Source organism: Diprion similis, chromosome 12 (assembly GCF_021155765.1).
Source record: "Diprion similis isolate iyDipSimi1 chromosome 12, iyDipSimi1.1, whole genome shotgun sequence".
Taxonomy (NCBI): domain Eukaryota; kingdom Metazoa; phylum Arthropoda; class Insecta; order Hymenoptera; family Diprionidae; genus Diprion; species Diprion similis.
Window position 1 is genome coordinate 13,455,092 of NC_060116.1, and position 21,001 is coordinate 13,476,092.

At 38.3% G+C, this 21,001-nt stretch overlaps 2 protein-coding genes across 8 annotated transcripts; one reads left to right on the forward strand and one right to left on the reverse strand.

The window, feature by feature from the left end:
• Nucleotides 1–3,838: 3,838 nt before the first annotated feature.
• Nucleotides 3,839–20,995, reverse strand: LOC124412848 (double-stranded RNA-specific editase Adar). 5 transcript variants are annotated; one of them, XM_046893005.1, is made up of 8 exons: nt 20,844–20,992; nt 20,698–20,753; nt 20,548–20,608; nt 19,294–20,127; nt 18,552–18,937; nt 18,150–18,444; nt 17,843–18,033; nt 3,839–4,063 (listed from the first exon to the last, which is right to left on the reverse strand). In XM_046893005.1, the coding sequence occupies exons 1-8, from the start codon at nt 20,890–20,892 to the stop codon at nt 3,971–3,973; spliced, it is 1,965 nt and encodes a 654-aa protein (XP_046748961.1). In that variant the 5' UTR covers nt 20,893–20,992; the 3' UTR covers nt 3,839–3,970. The 5 variants fall into 5 exon arrangements, with proteins under 5 accessions (XP_046748961.1, XP_046748964.1, XP_046748963.1 ...); XM_046893004.1 differs by lacking the exon at nt 3,839–4,063 and adding an exon at nt 16,480–17,523 and having other exon boundaries at nt 20,844–20,991; XM_046893008.1 differs by lacking the exons at nt 3,839–4,063; nt 17,843–18,033 and adding an exon at nt 5,366–5,388 and having other exon boundaries at nt 18,366–18,444; nt 20,844–20,994.
• Nucleotides 5,352–10,343, forward strand: LOC124412845 (major facilitator superfamily domain-containing protein 6). 3 transcript variants are annotated; one of them, XR_006929826.1, is made up of 11 exons: nt 5,352–5,806; nt 6,371–6,950; nt 7,133–7,552; nt 7,636–7,757; nt 7,826–8,051; nt 8,141–8,275; nt 8,374–8,643; nt 8,724–8,982; nt 9,055–9,348; nt 9,416–9,685; nt 10,019–10,342. XR_006929826.1 is itself a non-coding variant. In XM_046893001.1 (11 exons), the coding sequence occupies exons 1-11, from the start codon at nt 5,352–5,354 to the stop codon at nt 10,027–10,029; spliced, it is 2,919 nt and encodes a 972-aa protein (XP_046748957.1). In that variant the 3' UTR covers nt 10,030–10,343. The 3 variants fall into 3 exon arrangements, 2 of the variants coding, with proteins under 2 accessions (XP_046748957.1, XP_046748955.1); XM_046893001.1 differs by having other exon boundaries at nt 9,416–9,570; nt 10,027–10,343; XM_046892999.1 differs by having other exon boundaries at nt 9,416–9,570; nt 10,019–10,341.
• Nucleotides 20,996–21,001: the final 6 nt, after the last annotated feature.

Sequence of the window (21,001 nt, forward strand, 5' to 3'; positions counted from 1 at the left end):
TTGCAGGATTTCAACTTCCCGTCATTATACTTGCGCCGATATTGTGTTTGGAAATTGCCTCCATCACAGCGGATTAATTTGCGCGAATCTGCAGTAATTGATTCTTGGATAAATACAGGGTTGAATGCGAGCTTAATCAGGTATATAATTATAAATCAGTTACGCAAATAACGAACGGAGGCTCAGGGTTGCCAAAGTCGTTAATTCAATTAATTTACGATCGTGTAACGGCCTATTTACCAGAAGATAATTACAACTAATTACTGTGAGACGTATCATTGCACATAGCTATGTATATATACCTACATCATTACACCTCCCACAACTTTTCACTTGTATACATGCACAGATGAACTCTGGCAAAAGCAATAATAAACAAATTTGAAAATCAAGTTTACGAAAAATTTATAATTTTAAGGACAATACTGTGTGACGTTGTAGCTAAGTAATTATTGTCGTAGATTGATTCCGGGTATATTGCATACATCATACGTATACCTACTTTATGAAGTGTAAACAAGAATAATCGTTGGGATATGACATATATTATGCTCGAGCTGATTTGGTTTGCTGAAACGTCGAAAAATTCCATTTCGTATTATAATTGCTTAGCATGAATATTATAGATCATTGAATTATGTAAATTTCGGTCTCAAAAATTTCATTAACGATAATTATATACGTTCACAAAAATATCAATTTTTACCAACATTACGAGTTACAATTGATTATTTAATTTCAACGATAAGATTTGAATCACGTGAAACCATACCAATATCTATCTATATAGGTAGACTTTTAAATTTTTTTTATCATGCGCGCAGCGTTGGAGACAATGTAGCGAATACTTGAGGCCATTAATGAATATATTTCAGGGTTTGAATTGAGGATTCGTTCAATTGGCGTTTCTAGACGTACAATAATTGAACCCCGGGCAGAAGCGGATGAAGAGCTGCCGCATAACAATTACACGTAACTCGACAAATTCTCGTTTACTGGTACAATGGAAACGTTCCGCGGTACTGAAAGTAAAATTTTTAGTCGGTCTGCTGTCCAATCCTTTCAACCGAGATAAACAGATTTGTGTATATTATATATAAATATATAAATATACAAGTTGCTTTCCACGACGGCAAAGCATGCAAAATTAATTACGAGAACAACGAACGCCGAGGGAAGGGAAGGGGTGGTAACGGCGTCGAGTTTAAAGGTCCAACAACGATGTTCTGCGTCTGAGATTATGAGCGGTTCAAAAGGTTAAATTGCAATTAATTAAACTTCTTGACGAAAAAAAAATCTTGGCGTGACGTTGACAAAGACGGGCGGAAGAAAACGTGGGTCAAATCTCACGTAAAGTTCCCGTGACTCGAACTGTTCTCAAGATTGGAATATTTCAGGATTCCTTACTCGATTGTACACATAAGCACGTGTGTAAGCAAGAGTATTTGAACACGTAATCGCAATATGGACTTTATGCCTATATGTAATTGAACGGGTCGCCTACAACGTCGCGGAAACTTTTCTAAACACGTCTAAGACAGTGGACGAGACAATTAATGAATTATCTGTCATCGACAGAGGGACGTTATGATGCAGGCTCGCCATGTTCTTCACGCGTGCAAGCTTCATGGGAGGCACAAAGAGTGATCCAATTGTATGGCGATAAGTTATCGCCGTGTTTCTTTCATTTTCACATGTAGGTACATGCATACGGTACTCAGTACAATAACACATGGTATGAAATGATTATGGGGTGTTAATAATTGTTGCAACTACCGTCACTGTCGGTATTTTTGATATTGTTTTTGTTATTATTATTATTGTTGTTGTTGACATTATTTAGAATGATTACGAAACTTTGAACGTCAATGCAAATGGCATTTGACACGAGAGAACAACGTCAGACGCTTAACTTTAACCCAGTTTTATCCATTGGCCTACTTTTATGGATTTTGAAATTGGAAGTGACCATTGACGTCACTTGTTTTAGCCGATAACTTCTCGACATGTTTTTATTTTGAATGATTCGAACGCGGTCCAGAATATCATGCATAGAAAAATGAACTCTGCAAGGGGTATCTTGTGTCGATCACGTGCAAAGATTTTCATAACAATATCTACACACGAGCCGCGAAGACTTCTTAGTTTCGTGCGATGACAGAAAATATAAAAACACAGTATCGACGACTTTTCCAAGCTCTTTTCGGTCTGAATGATGACAAGTGAAAGGAACATGATTTGTAAGCTATTTCCCACAAAGAAGCTGCAATGTCTATAGGATTATTTCTTCTTAAAAATTTCTGCGTTAAAAGATTTATCCTACGCCGTTTGCCGGTGTATGAATTGAAGAATTATTTATTTTTTATATATGAATCTATAAATTATTCACAAATAATCACTGAATACAATAACATATTATTTGTAAGAAATTGTCAATGTCATATTAATGCGTAATGACAATGTCAACTCGTCTTTGTGACGACGATGATACGGCTTACGTAAACTTCATGAAGTTGCGTTATTCGGCCGAGTAGAGGGAAAAAATGAAAGGAAAACAAATCAAAACCGATGAAGACGCGAGGAGAAACTCTGTTTTTCCGGAACGAGCGCTCGCCTACTCGGTAGAGAGTCCAAACTGGTGTAATCGACCCATGATTTTATTTATCAAAGAAATGACGTATGCCCGGTCAGTATAAATGAGCAGCGCCGACTGCGGCTGGTCATTAGTTTCGAAGTAGCTGTCAGTGAGTGCGAATGAAGAACTGACCGCCTATATTAAACGCTGCGCAACAGCTTCTTCGATATAACTGCAAAGTTATATTATCACCGATTCTAGTCATTTCTTTTTACCTAGTACAAATACCCAACGATACCAAGTACCAAGGTAAGTTATAAAATTTTTATTGAATTTTCTCAAGTTTCAAATTGCCTTCGATCAGATGCGATGAATGAAAATAATCAACACTGTTAAAAATTTCTTTATGGAACTTCCTATACTGTATTGAAAGTTTTACTCGGATACGAAACAGTGAATTCACTGTTTGTTTCAATTTAAAAAACCAATAAATTTACTGCACAATTTAGTACATTCAAATGACTTTCTTATATTTTTTCTATAAATTTTAGTAAAATCAAAAATTTTCATTGTAAATTCAAATTTCACGTTTCGAATACATAGGAATTTACGTCGCTGCACGAACTCTGTAAATTTGCAATCTGATTTTATAAAACGGCAACTATTTCGTACAGTAAATTTCACATATTGTTAGGAATTTTATCAAGGTTCAAAGAATTATGAAAAAAGCAAAATATTTACCGAATCAAAAGTGATGATGTTATTTGACGCGTGCACTATCTTGAACCTTGTTGTTTTACATGTATCGTTCGCTGCGCAAATCCTTAACGGTTGATAAAGAAAACATTGTAATTTGTTGCAGATGCTGATCGGCGGACAAATAAGTTACGTTGCTGGTAAGCAGGCGGTGAGAACGGTGTATTGGCGTACCGGAAACAACGGCCGAATACTGAAGACTGCGAAAACCTGCATGTTCCAAGGGCCTCCAAAGCCAGCTCCATCCTCAACTTCGGCGGCGGTATCCTACGCGCGGGAGGCCCCGATGAATGTGCGAAAAGTTATCCTGAAGACAAGAGCTTGAGGAGAATATGCAGAAGTAACGGTCCGATGGATGATATTATGCCGAGAATCCGCAGCGGGAGATGTACATAATTATTAATTTATAAGTCATTTGTTTGTATTACCATGTAACGTGGAAAAATAATATCGTGACATTTATTTATTCAACTATCAATATCACTGTGGCATAATTATTACCTTGACGCAACTTCACCCTCCTCGTAATTTCCCACGGTCTAATGGCGTGTACTAATCCAAACGCAGTTCGTACAACCACAAGATAATGTTTATTTTCCACTTGTTATCTGCTTTTTATTCTGACGATGAGTAAGACTCTCACAATGCACAACCTCTGGCTGTACATCTGTTGACCTCAAAGAGAACTTTATCCCAAAGTATGAAACGTGTCTGCCCATATATCCGTTCAATCTGCAATTAATATTTGTTAAAAACGGTCGTTTCAATGCTCATTACTTTATCCTTATCTATTATATTATCAACTGTCGTAAAAACTTTTATAAAATTAATCATCACGCAGAGTTGCGTCATAGCTTTGTTTTTATCCACACCATAAATATGGGATCTATGACTCGTGTACTCGATCGGTTTCTTCAACTTAGAAAGTGAAGTCAGAGGTCTATGACCAGTGCATCACCTGATAGCGTTGAGCATAATATATTATAAGGTGCACGGTATAGGCATATCAATGCGTCGATTGCAGTCCTTATATAAAACAGAAAAGATCTGATCGTACATTCGTTGAACTTTGAATCTTGAGAGATTATATATATACGGTGAAAAGTCAAGCCTGACGATCAATTACAGGTCAGAGAATGATTCGCAGGAAATCGATCGAGATTACTGGAAGAAAGAATAAAACTCAGGACGTATTCACAAGTTACAACAACATCACGGAAAATCCTTCGAGAAACTCGATTTGGCGTTATTGAAAAATAACATGTCTAATCGTGACAGACACAATGATTGCCTAATTCGGTGTTGCAATATAGCTGTTAGAAATGTAGTAGAATATGAACTGACCTAGCTAATGTGGTTGAAAAGAAATGTGCCTATTTCACTATGTAATAACATACTGTAAAATAAAAAACGTAATCAGACTGTCCCGTCCAGCGTTTATACAGAGATAAAGTGTATAGTAGCAATGGCATTGATCTCAATAGGCGGTCGGCGACACAATAAAAGCACGATGCAGTTATAAGTCCAAGTACGCGAGAAAAAATTTTACAATATGGACAGAGGGTGGCTTGCACCAATCCAAAGAAGCTAAAAATTCCCGTTGATGAAAAAAGGGGGAGCTGACGTGCCGTCGTCGCGATTCAAAATCCCCTTTGATCAGTGAAGAGGGTGAGGCGGTTGTGGGGTTGGTAAAAAGCGTCTGTAGCAAGATTGAGGGGGTGGTGTAGACAGGTGTTGGAAGGAACGACGGCGACGGCGACGGCGACGGAAGGAAGGAAGGTAGGAGGGTCGGTCGCATACCGCGAATGGCGTCTGCGCGACTGACGTCACCATATTGATTTCCCTTTGGTACCGCGAGCGTAGAGTCGGGGCATCGATTTGGCACCTCTCGCAACCAGCTAAAGGGATTGACAGAGAAGAGACTCCAGTGAACGAAAGAGAGGTGAGAGGTGAGCAAGGTGTCCAGCGAAGCGGCTGCTGGTTGTCCTGCGGAACTAGGAAACAGTGTGGTTATTGCGCGATGCAGAATTATGGCCACGAGGACTACGACTATGAGACTGGGGCTGGACACGACGGCGTTGGCCGCTCGCTTCCGTCGGTTCCTGGGCAACCTGGAGGACCTGGAGTACCTGGAGGACCCGGAGTCCCCGGGGCCCCGGGGATCAGACCCATAGTCGACCCTCAGGCCCAGGGTGAGGTGGACCCGACGGTCTACCCGCAGCCGAAGGAGGCGACTCACAAGATACGTGGAAAGAGCGACATCCTCGAGTACCTGTTCGGTGCCGTCGACCAGGAGCTCCTCACCGTGAAAACGTTCTACTTCTTCTTCTATTCCGCATTTGGCTCCCTGTTTCCACTGATGGGTGTATACTTCAAGCAGATGGGAATGAACGCTGGGCAGTGTGGTCTTCTCAACGGATCCAGACCATTCGTTGAGTTTCTCAGCGCCCCGTTTTGGGGGTCGCTTGCCGACAGGTGAGCAGCAGTTACACGGTGACACCTATTTTCACTCAACATGCATTCCCTGTGATATTGACGATACGTCGATGCGCGAAATTGGGTCAGCCGCAACAGCTGATGGGCAGATCTTTCAGACTCCCTTGCAGCTTTTGCACTGTCCGATAAGTGACGAGCCTTCTGGTTCTTCCCTGTGGTGGTAAGGGGCTGAGGCCTTGAATAGGTCGCCGCGTCTAATTGGATTTCAGTTCAACATTAGGTACATACGTAAAGCGAATGAGGGCAGGGCAGCGACCTACTTCTTCAAGGGCAAATAAGCTCGAACAACCCTTATTGAAACAACAGCGCTGAGCTGCGGGGGATGAGAGATTCATTAACCGGGATTAGCGGCAGAGCTGGTACTGATAGAAAGTCAATAAACGTTCGATCGGCTATTCTCTCGCAGCGTTGGCGAATCGTTGGAATAAAATTAAGAGCTATCATTGATTAAATTTTGTCTCGTTTGTTCTAAGCAGGTTTTAAATAGAAGCTAGAAAAACGATACAACGAAATGGATCTCTCGTGATTTGCATATGTTTACAGATGGCAGAAGGGGAAGATGATTCTCCTCGCATCGCTCTCCTGCTGGATAATCTTCACTCTTCCTCTGGGCTTCATTGAACCACCAGCTATATCTTGTATGGTTGTAGAAAACGATTTGCCGATGCTTAGGAACCCCGAGCGAGACACGCGGATCGGGAAGCGTTCGGTCAGTATGGAGAGCTACTACCGTCCCGACGACGACATGACGGATCTAGAGACGGCGGATAACGTGGTTTTCGAAAGGATTCGCCGAGATGTTGGCAGGTCCGAATACGACGATCGTAGATCATCGGAGCGGATCCGAACGTCGAGTGATCACGTCAACATGAGACGAACCCTGGGTTACGATTTAGATAATAATGAAGTTGACGACGCTCGAAGTCCCTACGACCTGGAGGGTAACAGAGTGAAGCGCGAGACACATCTCGACCCCGAAGACGGCATTGTGGAGGATCTGGAGTACAAGCAATTCATGGAAAATGAGGAGATCCCGGATCCACTTGCCCAATCCGTCGATTTGAAGAGTTTGGAACGGAGAAACAGACCCGCTGACGTTCTGGAATACAAAAGGTTTTTAAAGGTCAGTCAGTCAATCCATGAAATACCCACTTTTGAATGTCACTTAACCAGAGCCAAGAAACAAACCGTCACTTCCTATCCGTGAATCGAATTTTCCAAGAAGTCATAGTCGACGTGTGGTTCGATATGTAATTCGCATTTTACGATGTAGGCATGCTTCCTTGACTTTTTCACCTGTTCCAGAACGAACCTTTGGATGAAAGTAGACCGCCGAAGAAGGCCTACGCGAAGTTGAAGGCGCACGTTAAACCCCCAAGAGAAAAAGTAATGGTGAAGAGAAACATAATCAGTAGAGGATCAGATATCCTGCGACATCACAGGTATAAGAAGTTGGGTAAACGAGAGACGAATTCGAGGCAAATTGTCGCTTCAAAAAATGAAATTTACGGTATGAGCGTGAAGGGTCTGAGGAAATTGATGTTCATCGAAGATGAAGAAAAGGAAATGTCTGGGACTAGGATCCGTCGATCGGTAAAGGGGTATCACTTCCCACAATCAAGTGGCCGAAGTCCATATCCGGTCACTTACGCTACAAACTACGACAAAAAAGAACACGCAGATTTGGTCAAGCCGATGTTCAGTTCAATCGTGTACAAAATTTCGGTAAGCTTCCACCTTTTCGTCTTCCATATAACGGAACAAGATTGATTATCACTGCGGAAGAAAATCTTCAACTCTCTTTACAGGATATCCAAAAGACGTTCTTCCTTCTGCTCCTCCTCGTCATCGTCGGTGAGTTTTTCTCAGCACCTGCGATCACCTTGGCTGACTCTGCGGTCATCACTCTTCTCGGCGAAGACGCAGACAGGTAGAGAAATTTATTGGAATACGGGATTCCTGAATTTGGCACGACCTTCTTTCGTTTCAATTTTGAAGGTACGGACATCAGCGTATGTTCGGGAGTCTGGGATGGGGTTTGACGATGTTCTTCGTCGGCATCGCCCTCGATCACAGCACCGCGTTTCCGGATCATCCCTGCGAGCCAGACCCCAGAGAAAAAAATTATACCATTTGCTTTGCGACATTTAGCGTCCTTATGGGGGCCGCATTGATCACCGCGACGCAGATTAACTTCAAGTATGATTTTCCCGTTGCAGAACCGGTGAGTAAAACCGTGAAAATTGCATGATAAACGACGGGAAAAATTGTGGTGCCTGTCTTTAGAGCTATGAGTTCAATTCTGTTATCCAGGAAGTTTCGAAACCTGCGGCCGAACCAACTCGGGAAGAACAGCTTCAGAGTCAATTGTCCCAGCAGTTGAATTTACCAGGCCTTCAAGACTCGTCAGGGAACCCTGACCCCAAGCCCCAACCACCGGAAGGCAAGGTACGAGCGTTCGATCTGAAAAATGAAAACAAAATCGACAAAATTCATCGATCCTTGGTCGATCCCTAGAATTTTCTTAAAATCCTGCTGTCTTCCAGACGAAAATGTTCGCGCAAACGACGCGGGAAATTCCCGAATGGGTCACAGTCCTGAACCAGTTCAAGGACCTGAAGTGCGCGTCGTTTCTTTTCGTCGCATGGTTCATGGGCTTTGGGATGGGGCTGATATTCACTTTCCTGTTCTGGCACCTGCAGGACTACGGCGGAAGTCCCACGCTCTTCGGAGTAGCCTCAGTGATCAATCACATATCCGAGATCTTCGCCTACTTCTTCAGCTTCAAATTAATCCGGCAAATTGGCCACGTCAAGGTCCGCAAAACACTCCCTCAAATGACGATGACAAAAATCACGACCATTCGATCGCTCTACCAATGATCTTGTTGACACAGGTCCTCTGCCTGGGCCTAGTCGGCAACATTCTGCGCTTCTTGTACATTTCTTGGATCACGAACCCCTGGTGGGTCCTCCCCTTCGAATTCATGCAGGGAATCACGCACGCCACAGTTTGGGCAGCCTGCTGCAGTTACATCGCTCACAACACGCCACCCCAGCTAAGGTCAAGCGCTCAAGGAGTCCTTCAGGGTCTTCATCACGGATTGGGTCGGGGATGCGGTGCTGTTATCGGTGGAATGTTTGTCGCCAGTTACGGTGAGCTCAGAGTTGTTGAATCACTGAGTAATCACGGCGACAGCGATTACTTTGAACCCTTATCCCTTTCAGGCACCACCGCAACCTTCCGAGCCTACGGCCTGGTCTGCTTAGGAGTCTTGGCCGCGTTCATATTCATAAACTTTTACCGAAAGGACACGGGCTTCGTCTCAGACCTACCACAGACGGAAGACCCTCATCAAGTAGCCGAAGCAACGCATTTAGCCCCGCACGGTGTTCCTAGTAACGCAATTCCTCGGGCTCTCAGCTCCAGCCGACTCCACGAGCTGGCAAATCAGGACCCGGGATACGGTGCCACTTATCAGACGTCAGGTGGAAACCTGGATATCCCCGGTGGTAATGGAGGTGGGTTTCACTCGTACCCGCTTAGAGAATATCTGACGAATTTTTGTTTGCTCTTCTCTTCTCGCAGGGAACACAAATCCTACGAATCCTTTCCTGAACGGTGGAGGAGGAGGAGGAGGAGGAGGAGGAGGCAGTGGAGGTGGAGGTGGAAGTGGAGGCGGTGGTTACAATTACGGAGTGACCGGCAAAGGGGAGGATGAATTTATTCGTAGGAGTTTCCAGGTCGAGCATGGAATATCCCGTTAATATCGATAGTAGACGTTCATTATGTTGTTTGCCCGATAGTGTCGAATGATCAAATCTTCGCGTCTCGCAGTGTCGCGTCCAGTCAAATACGGTACATAACACGCACATAACATACGTTGACGCACAATACTTGTACTATAATATATGTGTATTACATTTACATGCTTTCTTCACCCAGCTAGAGCGTAGAAATTGCACATTTTTTGTTCGCTCAATAACTGTTTTACATCACTGTCGTTATTCTGATTTTCCAATTGATATCCGCACTTGAATTAGCTCGCTTTTTGCTGAAAAAGATTTATGTCCCGCATGCATATATAGCTTATACAGGCAACAAAATTCATGCGCCAGGCCGATCACTGAGTGGATGTAAACGCAAGGAATGATCGACACGATTCGTTTAACATATTGTTCTGCTTGGCAGATCTACAGTGAAGTGGTCGGAAGGGAATACGATTTAGGAAAAGTCCCGGAGACCTATCTCCACGCCCAACAACCCTGCACTAATCCGTTTCACCAGCACGACTACGAGTGGTAACCCTTCTGATTATATCGATGACAGGACGCGTCGAAAAATTTAATCTTCTTGTTATTCCTCACTCAAATCTTATATTATATGGTATTATACATATTATATTATTGCAATTTACGTTTCAAGATATACGATTGGATCGCTTGTTTGGGAAACAACAAGCAACAACATATCTCTTTGCTATGGATATCGCGATAAAGTAAATAACTCTGCAAAGTATGAGCAAAAAAAAAAAAAAAAACTTGAGTATGTCTATTCCCGTATAAAAATTATTATTCATGTATTATCGTCAACTAGTTAATTGAACGACTTAAGTTTTCTTCTCATGCATGCAAAAATAACCAGGGATTGGATTGGTAGATACCAAGGACGGTGTAATGTAATCGGCTACATGAAATTGATTTTTTCTTTGCGCATTTTTAAACACGGTTCATGAAATCGCATCACAAACGTTACCCGAGATTTATGTCTAACGATGTTCGGTTGTATATAGAAAATATCTCGTCATAGCCTAAGCTAAAAACTTTTTACCATATCAAGTCGCAAAGGATTCACGTGAAAAAAAATTACTCGACTAGTGAACGGAACGTTTGTAATGACGAAATAAAAAAGAAAATTAACCAATATTTGACGCGATGACATTTCTAAATAAGTACTCCAGTTCCTCGGAGAAATCACACCCTTTTTCAAAATTCAAAAATACGAAACCTGTAAAGAAATTACACAAGGATTAGCGATTTAGTTTTCGTGTTTTAATCTGTTAGCTATTGAAGTGTAGATGCGTGAAGATTTTTTCACGACACCATCGAGCGTTTTGAATATCTAAGATAGTCGGAATCAACGGTTTATTCATATACCATTTGTGCTGAAATGAAAAAAAAAACAAAAAAAAAAAAAAACAACAACTTTGGTATTACATAAATATATTTAACTATAAATATAACTCAGAATGACCTGGAATACTGCATTGGCGAAATTGGTACCTGCGTTATATATATTATGCTCGTGGGTGATGAATGTATAAAAATCATACATAAAAAATAAGGAAGAAATTTAACCGATCATTTGGTTATTAATCGAGTTGAGGCCGAAAGTTGTTCTCAAGGATTTTCATTTAATAAAACATAAATATCACCAGTTTCCCAATATGGACGCATCCAATTATTGTATGCATACGATACACATAAATTATGGATTGAAAATCCGTATTAACGATAAAAACGAAGCTTAACCATCCGTTGATTAAACAAGAACACATATTTTATAGAAAGTAATGAAAAGTAATACATACATACATAAATTATATATTATGTTAAATTATATTATATACAAGTATGGATGAAGAAAAAAGAAAAAAAGACAAAATATATATATACCTGAATATCTGCGTCACTGTTCTATAGATATATACTTAAGATTCGTTTCGAACAGTTCTATTATACGAAATCTATTAAGTATGTCGTCGTGCGAGAATGTACAGCTTCAAAGAATAATACTTGACACAAATTGAGTTATTATCGTAGGTTTATCGATCACCACTTTGAAAAAAAATTTGTAGGTGATACTGATTTTTGACCGGTTAACCGCGATGAAATTAGAAACCGCAAGAATAATTATTGGCATATGACGAAATTATATGCACAGTCTATCCATTTGGAAATATCATGCAATTTGATTTCGACGAACATCACGTGTCTCGTATTAATCTAATTAATATACATTTTGACGTTTAACATTGTTGTAAATACTCTCGTAAATTTCTTAGAATATTATTATTAATACAACGGAATACCTATTCAAATTTTATGTTGATCGCAATTATATAAATATATGTTACGAATAAAAACTGTATAGATTTTATCCGAAAGTTATATACAATTACATTATATTTTACTATTATATAATAGTAGACATTGTCGCCATACGTGTATTATATTGCCGATATTGTATGATTAGGATATAGCAAATTTGATTATACCTGCAGTAAAACCGAAACGCGTTTGTCTATGAAGATCTGAAATTTACTGTTTTTTCAATTGAAACTACTTTGCATATGATTACGCGCGTATATCACGATTAACATTGGCAAAACGTTTGTTTCATTCTAATTGGAAATACTGTATAAATATACTGTTGCGGCATTTGTTATTTGAAAAAAGGATTGAATAAAAAAAACAACAATAACAAATGAATAAAAAACAATGAAAACAAGAGACATTTTCGATGAAGGCATAAGTTTTGCCGCAAGGTACAATATGAATAAAATTTTATTCAGAAGCTAGAGATACGTTAAGTTACAAAATAATTAGAAAGTACGTATTATACAGATAAATATAACGACATGAAATAATTATATATGTGTGTAAGATTGAATATATGCCACAACGTGACGTATATTATTACGTTAAGTACTCCTCGTCCAAACTATGATTTTCCTAGTAAAATAATTACAATTTGCTGCTTGACTTTTAATTGCTATTTTCCACTAGTTTGATCGCTTGAAATTCAATTTTTTATTATTTTTTAACATAAATAAAACGGCATAGAGATGGTCAGATGCAAATGCACCGTTGCATTTGTACAGATTTGTTTATTTATCTTAGATATTGCTTGTTGTCAAGTGTAAAAAAAAAAGTACTAAGTATATCTAGTTAAAAGAGAGGAAAAAATAAACCCACGACAAAAAGAGTTACATATCATAAAAAAAAAAGTTCAAATATAAAAAGCCTATGAATTTACATGTAAGGGATAAAATTTACAAGAAAAAAAAAAAAAAAATTGTCATACTTTACATGTTGTTACAAGAATATGAATATTATTTCATTGACAGAAATATTACCAAAATTATTTTCTCAATACCACAATGCTTTTACGATGATTGGAATCAATTATTATTATAAATAATGTGCAACGTGTTTGGAACTAAACGACTTTCTAACTTTCATTCAATCATTTACCAGATATTGCAAAGTATGACAATAATAATTGGGTATAAATAGATAATACCTTTTATAGAAAAGGAAATTGATATAATGTATCAAGAGAAATATAATATAAGAGTTTGAAGTGTTAAAAAAACAATGGCTTTGCTTTTCTATTTTCCTTTTATATATTTGTTTTTTGCTTTTTAAAAAACTTTTTTGTTTGCCTGCATCGGAGTTCAAATTTACATTTCACAGTGATGTATTCTGATATGCACAGAAATATATAACATTCGTTGTTTCGCGATCTTCTAAATTCTTTGCGGGTATCGTGACCAGAACGTAGGAAAAAAGGTAAGATTTTAAACTTATTTGAAATATAACAGTTGGAGATAAAAAGTATATAATATAAACAAAGGAAGACATATGATCAGAAGGTCTGCCCAACATTATCGTCAAAAAAACAGGCGCACATGGATATAAATTTACATTTGGTACGAACATGATGTCTTTAATGAGTTTTTTTTTTTTTTCTTCAATCATATACATGTTTCAGAACTGTGTTGGACATTTAAATTTTAGTTGGCATCTTACTTTCTGAAATACAGTCATACTTATTAAATCGTAAACACAATCATCAATGTGATGCAAATACCTTGGTCAAAACATTTGGGAGATTTTCATCTTGTTTCTTAAGTCCATTAAAATTTCTTTTTTTGTTCTTTTTTTTTCAATTTATATATATATGTATATATACATATGTATGAATGTATAATGTTTTAGTAATTCTCGAAAGCTTCAAGTGATTACACGGAAAATTCATAATGATGATAAGAGAATTGATTCGATAAAAATATACATATTATTAAACAAAATAAAAATGACGATAATCGTAGGGGTTTGTGATCGTATTACACATTAAAAAAATATTATCCAACAGAAATGTATGTATTATTTTTCAACGACTAGACGGTTTTGAGGTAACAATAAAAATAATGTGTAACCCCGGAATTCAATAGTGTCTGAATGAAAGAGATGGGAAAATTTATTAATATGAAACTAAAATAGTATGAGATATATTACATCCAATATCTATCGAATGCAAATATTTTTTTCTTCATAGAATGATACAATAATATTATGTATTCGTTTCAGCATATGCGTAACCAACTATAATTGGATCGTCCAGAAAATTGTTCTTAGATATAATTTTATCTATGAACTTTATTCTTGGAATGCGATAAGTGATATGTAATTTTAATTTAATCGCTTGACGTCATTTTACACTCCGCACAGTAATTTGAAAAAGGAAAGCGTAACTCGAAAAATAGATTTTGATAATTTTTCAAATGTCAAATTATTGGTCTAGATTAGATCCAGGTTCAAGCTACCGAAACGTTGAAAACAGAAATCCGGAAAAAGGACGATCCAATCCTTCGTCGCGTAATAATAATCGAAGAAATACTCAAACTAATTTGGCAATTTTAATTGAATAATTATCTAATAATACTACGATTTAATATTTACTTATTAACTCGTCGAACATTGTTCTCGATAATCATCACTTTTTATAACTAGAGGCACTAGTTAAGCTTAAAATCTAACAGGCTGAAATGTTCGTCGATGATCGATACTTGAATTTTTTTTTTCCCCCCTTTTTTATTAGGTTTTGTTTTCTTATTATTTATTATTTTCTTTTTTTAATAGGGTTTCTAACTGTGAAACTGATCAACCCATACGCCTATAATTAAAGAGAGAATATTACTACGCATAATATGCATGTATGTCTGTTTCTACTTAAGTGTCAACTGTTGAAACTTTTATACGTAGTTTAATTAACGCGAATCTACAATATTCGCCACAACACTATATCCTGCATCGGCTACTTTTTTTTTTTTTTTTTTTTTCCGTTTACTTGTGGTAATATTATGCAGTAAGATACGAAGTGAAAGAAGACATCGTCTAAGACTTTGTTAACACGTGCGAAATTTTTGTTCCTTTGATTTTTACTTTTTTACTTTATTTCAACGTTACTTTTTATTTGTATATTATTTGGTTTTTGAAACTTGATGGAAAAAATCAAATTGGGTAGAATTCGAAAAGAGATGAATGAATCAACTTTTATGAACAAGATTGTTTTATTATTTTAAGTAATATTTTTTAGTAGTCAAAAGTGTCCGATAATATTCTTGTCAAAAATGAAATCCCAATGCAAATAGCATAGAAAAAAAAAATCACTTTTTTAGTATCCGCGTACGACGAAATAGTAAAGCCTCGATCAAGGTTCAGGTGAAAAAATTAACATTTTTAATACTGAAGAAAACTTTGTAACGATCATGATTCGCTAATTGTTTTGAATCTAAGAAGTTTTGAGCTTTGTATCCTAAGTATTAAATACTCAGTTAAAAACTTTCTATTAAAATTTTAAGGAAGAGGATATATAACTTGTCTACGAAATTACGTTCGATATTGAACAATACTAATACTCGCTAGTATTTTTGGTACACTCGGATCTCGATTTTGGGAGTAATTCAAGGTAAAATTTTCCACGATCAAACATGTGCGAAGACTCCTCGTACAGCCTCAGTTGTAATCCTTAAAGAGATATGTTTGTAATATGAATCAAGATGTGACAATACAAATCGAGTTCCGAGTGTAGGTGGTATGATGATAATAATCATCTATTGAGGCTCTGGCTTGAACAAGAACTTAAACATTATAAATTACCTTCGCTTAGTCAGAATAAACTATATAGTTCCTAAAAGTATACAGACTTTTGCGCAAAAGTGGACCGTCTTCGAGCAGTGTGACACTACGGCAGAATTATGGTGAGTTTTGTTTTCTTAGTCATATTTTTGTTTCAGTTTTTCTTTGCTTTCATTTCAATTAGCTTCTTTCGATTTTTTTCACTAATACTGGCACAGTGAGGCAATAATCATAGGACTTTCTAACGTCTTTTCTTAGAAATCACTACACACTAGTCATCCAGCTTTGTATTTACTTGAGCATATCTGTTTTCGAGCTTGATTGAACAGTTTGATTGGTTAGCAGCAAACAGCAAGAGATTTCTTTCGCAATGATAAAAAAAAAACGAGCACAATATTAATAATAACATAATTTCTAAAGATTACAGATTGTAAGGTTCCAAAGGTATTTGGACAAAGAATATCTAGAAATTATATTGTAACTTATTCAGATTGGTTTTAGTTCACAGCCATTAGGGATGCAATGCGTAGAATTATATCATCTTGTAAATTCAAAGCGATTATCAACGACGGTTAATGTGATGCCTATGTTAGAAATAAAGAACACAAAAATTATAAACCTTCATGATTCTCATCTTTGGTCAATGAGATATAATATGCATTTGAGAAAAGAAAATCATAGTCTACGTTGTCTTGCAATTAGCATAGGGAAAAAAAAGAATTGCCTTAGAAATATCTTAAAACCTTAATCCGAAATCGATATTCAGATTCATCTACGATAAGTTGATTAGATGTTATCTAATAAAATTGAGAGCAGTGGAGCGGTAAGAGAAATTTTTGAGATTACGAATTTCCGACACTAGATATTAACTACATAATTATCTTTTAATTCTACAGAAGAGGGTGGATATGTTTAACTGGTATTCTCATTGTCTTTATCGTTGACGTTTTAAGACATCAAAACAACGAAAAATCTAAGGCCACTACGCGTTTACTGTAAAACGTTCTACTACAGTGAAATAACATACCTTATATTCTACTACCAGTCTATGAATTATTATTTCATTGTACTTCTAGGCAAGAGAATTATGATTACTAGTCAAAGTCAATTGATCTATAAATGGACCATAACTGGGTTTAAGACTAAATTGATTAATCGCTTCGCTGGAAAGGGTAAAACAAAATCAGTTTGAAAAGGATCCCCGCCTTATCAAACTTAATTACTTGGTAGTTCGGAGTTTCTGAACTCAATTCAGAGTTATAGACTAGAGCAATCATGCTAAAAATATGAGACCAATTGTCTTCAAACCACCTTGTACAAGGAATTCAGTAATTCTGTTGACAAATATGGTCCAAGTTTAGCATGACTTTATACGAATGATAAAACCTAGCGATAATGTATATGATTTTCGAAGTTCGACAGAACGATCTACAAGAATGAATTTTCAAACCCTAAGAATTCTCTACCTCCTACCTCTTAATAAAAGTGAGTGTATCCCTATATAGTTGAAAGATTAAAATTTAGTTGAGATCCTATGATTTATGCTTTACTGGTGCCAAACCCTGCCGCGACATGACACGCCGAGCGAGCGATCTATTTTACGCTAGGAACTACATACTCCGAAATTCTGAATCCCGTTCTATCAAGAGGCCCAGAAATTACCGAGCCTAGTCAGATATCAACCTCAAACATATCTTGCTCTATTGGCTTTTTTACCCAGCTTCCAAGTTGTGCTCTCACAAAAGCATCCTTTAGTTGACGTTTGGCCAGCTGCATAGTAAAACAAACATGCTTGTACATAACTCCAAGGAAACAATTTCAACTGTTTACTTGGTGTATTACTATAGCGATAATCGATAACTTTCCAGAAATAATAAGCATGCTTAGTTTGTTGAACGTTAAAAATCAGGGTAGTATTCCACTGAAATTTATATAATTACTAAAAAAGCCGAAGCAAAAACGCTCAAGTTGTGACAAATGAAAATCCACCAGCGCTTCTATGATGACCATTAAACTCATTCATTTTCGATCTCAGATATTTTTGTAACTAGGGAGACGTAGTAAATTGAAATTTCAAAAATTAACTTACCGAATAATCTTCGACTGATGATTTAGCATCGAGATAGTGACGACAATTGTGAGAGTCCACATAATCAATCATGTTTATTCTTCCAACCAGGTTGAAGAACTTTCTAAACAAGCCCTGCTTGGATATTCTTGACGGTTTTCCAACTTCGTCTTTTCCTGTGGTGCAATTGATAACTTCCGCATCTGTCTGACCTGTAAAAATATTGTCATCTGTCTGTTATTCACCAACTTGGAATATCGACGATCTCTTCGATATTTGAATTTGATTGACGATTAACAATAATGCTACGATTATCACAGTAGCGCACCAATTGTCCAATTAACGCTGTAGTTTGGTGCTTTTCCCGGTTGTCTGACTTCCGAAGATGTGATTAAACTCATGAGTGGTTTGTTTAGCCGGTATGGAGGCGGCAGACCCTGAATTGTGTTTTCGATACGACCACAAACCGCGCGGTACATGTGGCTGGGATTTAGCAGGCTGCCAAGAACGATGCTGTGTAAGTAAATTGGCTCGATGAAGTGACTCAGAAGAGCACCTTGTACTCCCAAAACGTTCCATCGAGCTATTTTGTCCGAGCACGACATCGTCAACAGCCTTTGACCCTAAAAATGAAATAGGACCACATTGACTATATACTTTCTATATTTGTAGTGATTATTACACTACTCATCGACCGCTTGCATCTATTCGCTGCAAAAATTTAACTCACCATAAGCACGCCGTCCCAAGTTTGGGTGCCTTCACTGCTTTTAACAGGAATAGTACCCTCTCCAGATTCAATTTTTGTTCTGAGCTGACCTCTTGCTCGTCTGTTAGGGTGTTTGTCAATGGCTTCGTTTTCTTCGTGAGGTGAAAATATCCTGGCATCGCCACACGGCGCAGTATTTATATAGAGATGAAATTGTATTCCATCTTTCAGTTTGTAGCCTTTTTTTGTTGCCTCTAAAATCGATTCCTCGCCCCGATGTTCCAGGTGTAGTTCTAGCTGGTTATATAAATACTCACACAAGCATCTTCGTGCTACTACCTCAGCGTGGCAATCATTCAGAGCACCCCCACTGACACTCAAGTGCTCACCAGACACGCATTTGGTACCTTATAGTAAACCAAAACGATTTCAGTAAAAAAATTCACCTCAATTACATAACAAAATTCAAAATTTTCAAAGCAAAGTAATACCAACGAAAATCAAAAATCTGGTCGAACAGGGCATCCAGTTAATTCCCTATAAAGAATTTCAAAATGATTCAAGATTTTACGAACAAAAAATACAATTTATAGCTAGTACGTGATTTGTGATTACTGATTAGCATCCTAATATTCACAAGTTCCACTAGATTCTGCAATCTTGGGACACAATTCAAGCTAGCATTGAAGATACAGATAAGATTGACGAAAATAAACAAGAAATGAAAACAAAAATAGCAGTAAAAAATGACGTTTGTTATTACCAGTTGTAACACAAATAAGTTCTGCGTCGGCTCCGCGAGTTTGCACAATCCCAGCCAGAACCTTGCGTCTCGCGTGCTGAGGTTTATTCTGCATCAATTCAGTGAACTTCTGGCTAACCATTTTACCTATTTTATCAGCAAGCATTTGAGGCAGGGTCATTTGTTCTTGCCAGTGACCACCGCTAGAGAAATTGGAGATAACCCGGGCTGGCAGCGGACTCCTGAATGAAGAACTATGGACGTTCTTCAATTTAGCAAGCGCAGCTTTGCTAGCCGCCGCCTTGGCCAGTTTCTTACTAGGACCGGTGCCTTCAAACGTTTCACCATCTATGGTAACGGCGATCGTGAATTTAGCGTAGCTTTCTCCACTGTCTGATATGCATTTATAAATAACACCGGGATAAAGTTCGTTGATTAAAGCGACTGGTCCTTTATCCAGAAATTTATTTGTGTTTTTGGGCTCCTGATTCAGAGTCTTAAACGTATTTACCAAGTGGTTATCCCTCTCGGTTACATCGCTCGTAAAATCTGGCTCAATAGGAATCACTGGATGGCATACCAAGTTGATGGCTTGGTGAACTTCTGGGGCATTTCTAAACTGAACGATATTTCTCAGAGCCAATTCTGCCGCAGCATGTTTTGCCATTTTCTTTGTGCGCCCTTTTCCTTCGTAAATTTGATCATCTATCTGAACGGCTATAGTGAATATTGGAGCATGCGTCGGCCCAGTTTGACGAATGACTTTGTAAACAGCTCCAGTTTTCAGTTCGTTTAGCGCGCAAACAGCGTTCTTTGGCTGGGGATTTTTATGCTTCTTTTTTGGAGGTGAACCACCTAAATAAATTGTGGTAAAACTTAGGAGCAGAATAATGGCCAAGGGTGCTATTTATTTAAAGCAAAAATGAGACGAGTCTTAAACGGCATGCTAATTTCTGACTTTTTCACCCTAAACAATGCAAATAGTGTACAGTAGGAATATCATTCAATTATCTCATGCTCTTAGAAGTTGCAGTGGATTTGGCTACAGTGTCTCAGTAACGAAATAGCACCCTAAGGCTTGTGGGAGGGGACTTGAACGTAGGGTTTTACGAAACAGTTTAAAATTGATGACGATATGAGAGGCTGACTGAGGTTTGCGAGGTGTAAAATCAATGTCGAAAGAACGGATTGTGACATATCTTAGAATTAGGGAGAGGGATCAGAGAAGTAGTACGAGATTCAGCAGGGTGATAGAAAGAGCGAAGAGGTACTAACCTTTGTTATCGGAAGTCGCGGACCTCTTAAGGCTCGGATTACAGGGGTTAGGTTGGTCCATCTGAAAGGGTGAGAAGGAGGCAGTGTAAGCTCATCAATGAGAGAGGTCTAAAAATACCCCTAATTAGAAATCCCGGGGTTGACACTTACCTCCGTCGAGTGCTTGGCCTGCAGCCCCCCCAAACTACCCTCAGAATACCGTTGTTCTGAAAGATGAATTAGTTTGAAAGAGGAGAGTCGTGACGGCGTAAGGATTTTCTTCGGACTGAGTTTCTCTATCAGAACCCGAACGTTACCTCGAGGGTTTCTCGCGGCGTCGTTGAGGCTCGACACGCCGTTCGACATGCTTGATATTATTCTATTATTAATATTCCGTGCGTAAACCGTGTAAGACAAGCCAGATTCGAAGCTACCCACACGCTATAAGCCCTCCGAGGACTGCATTACATTGATT

Bases quoted from the DNA above. Each gene is read 5' to 3' on its own strand.
- LOC124412845 (XM_046892999.1), top strand. From the start codon at position 5,352: ATGCAGAATTATGGCCACGAGGACTACGACTATGAGACTGGGGCTGGA. The intron at 7,553-7,635 runs GTAAGCTTCCAC...CTCTCTTTACAG, and splicing joins CAATCGTGTACAAAATTTCG to GATATCCAAAAGACGTTCTT. The intron at 8,983-9,054 runs GTGAGCTCAGAG...TATCCCTTTCAG, and splicing joins AATGTTTGTCGCCAGTTACG to GCACCACCGCAACCTTCCGA.
- LOC124412848 (XM_046893004.1), bottom strand. From the start codon at position 20,892: ATGTCGAACGGCGTGTCGAGCCTCAACGACGCCGCGAGAAACCCTCGA. The intron at 20,609-20,697 runs GTAAGTGTCAAC...TCACCCTTTCAG, and splicing joins AGGCCAAGCACTCGACGGAG to ATGGACCAACCTAACCCCTG. The intron at 17,524-17,842 runs GTAAGTTAATTT...TTTACTATGCAG, and splicing joins CATCAGTCGAAGATTATTCG to CTGGCCAAACGTCAACTAAA.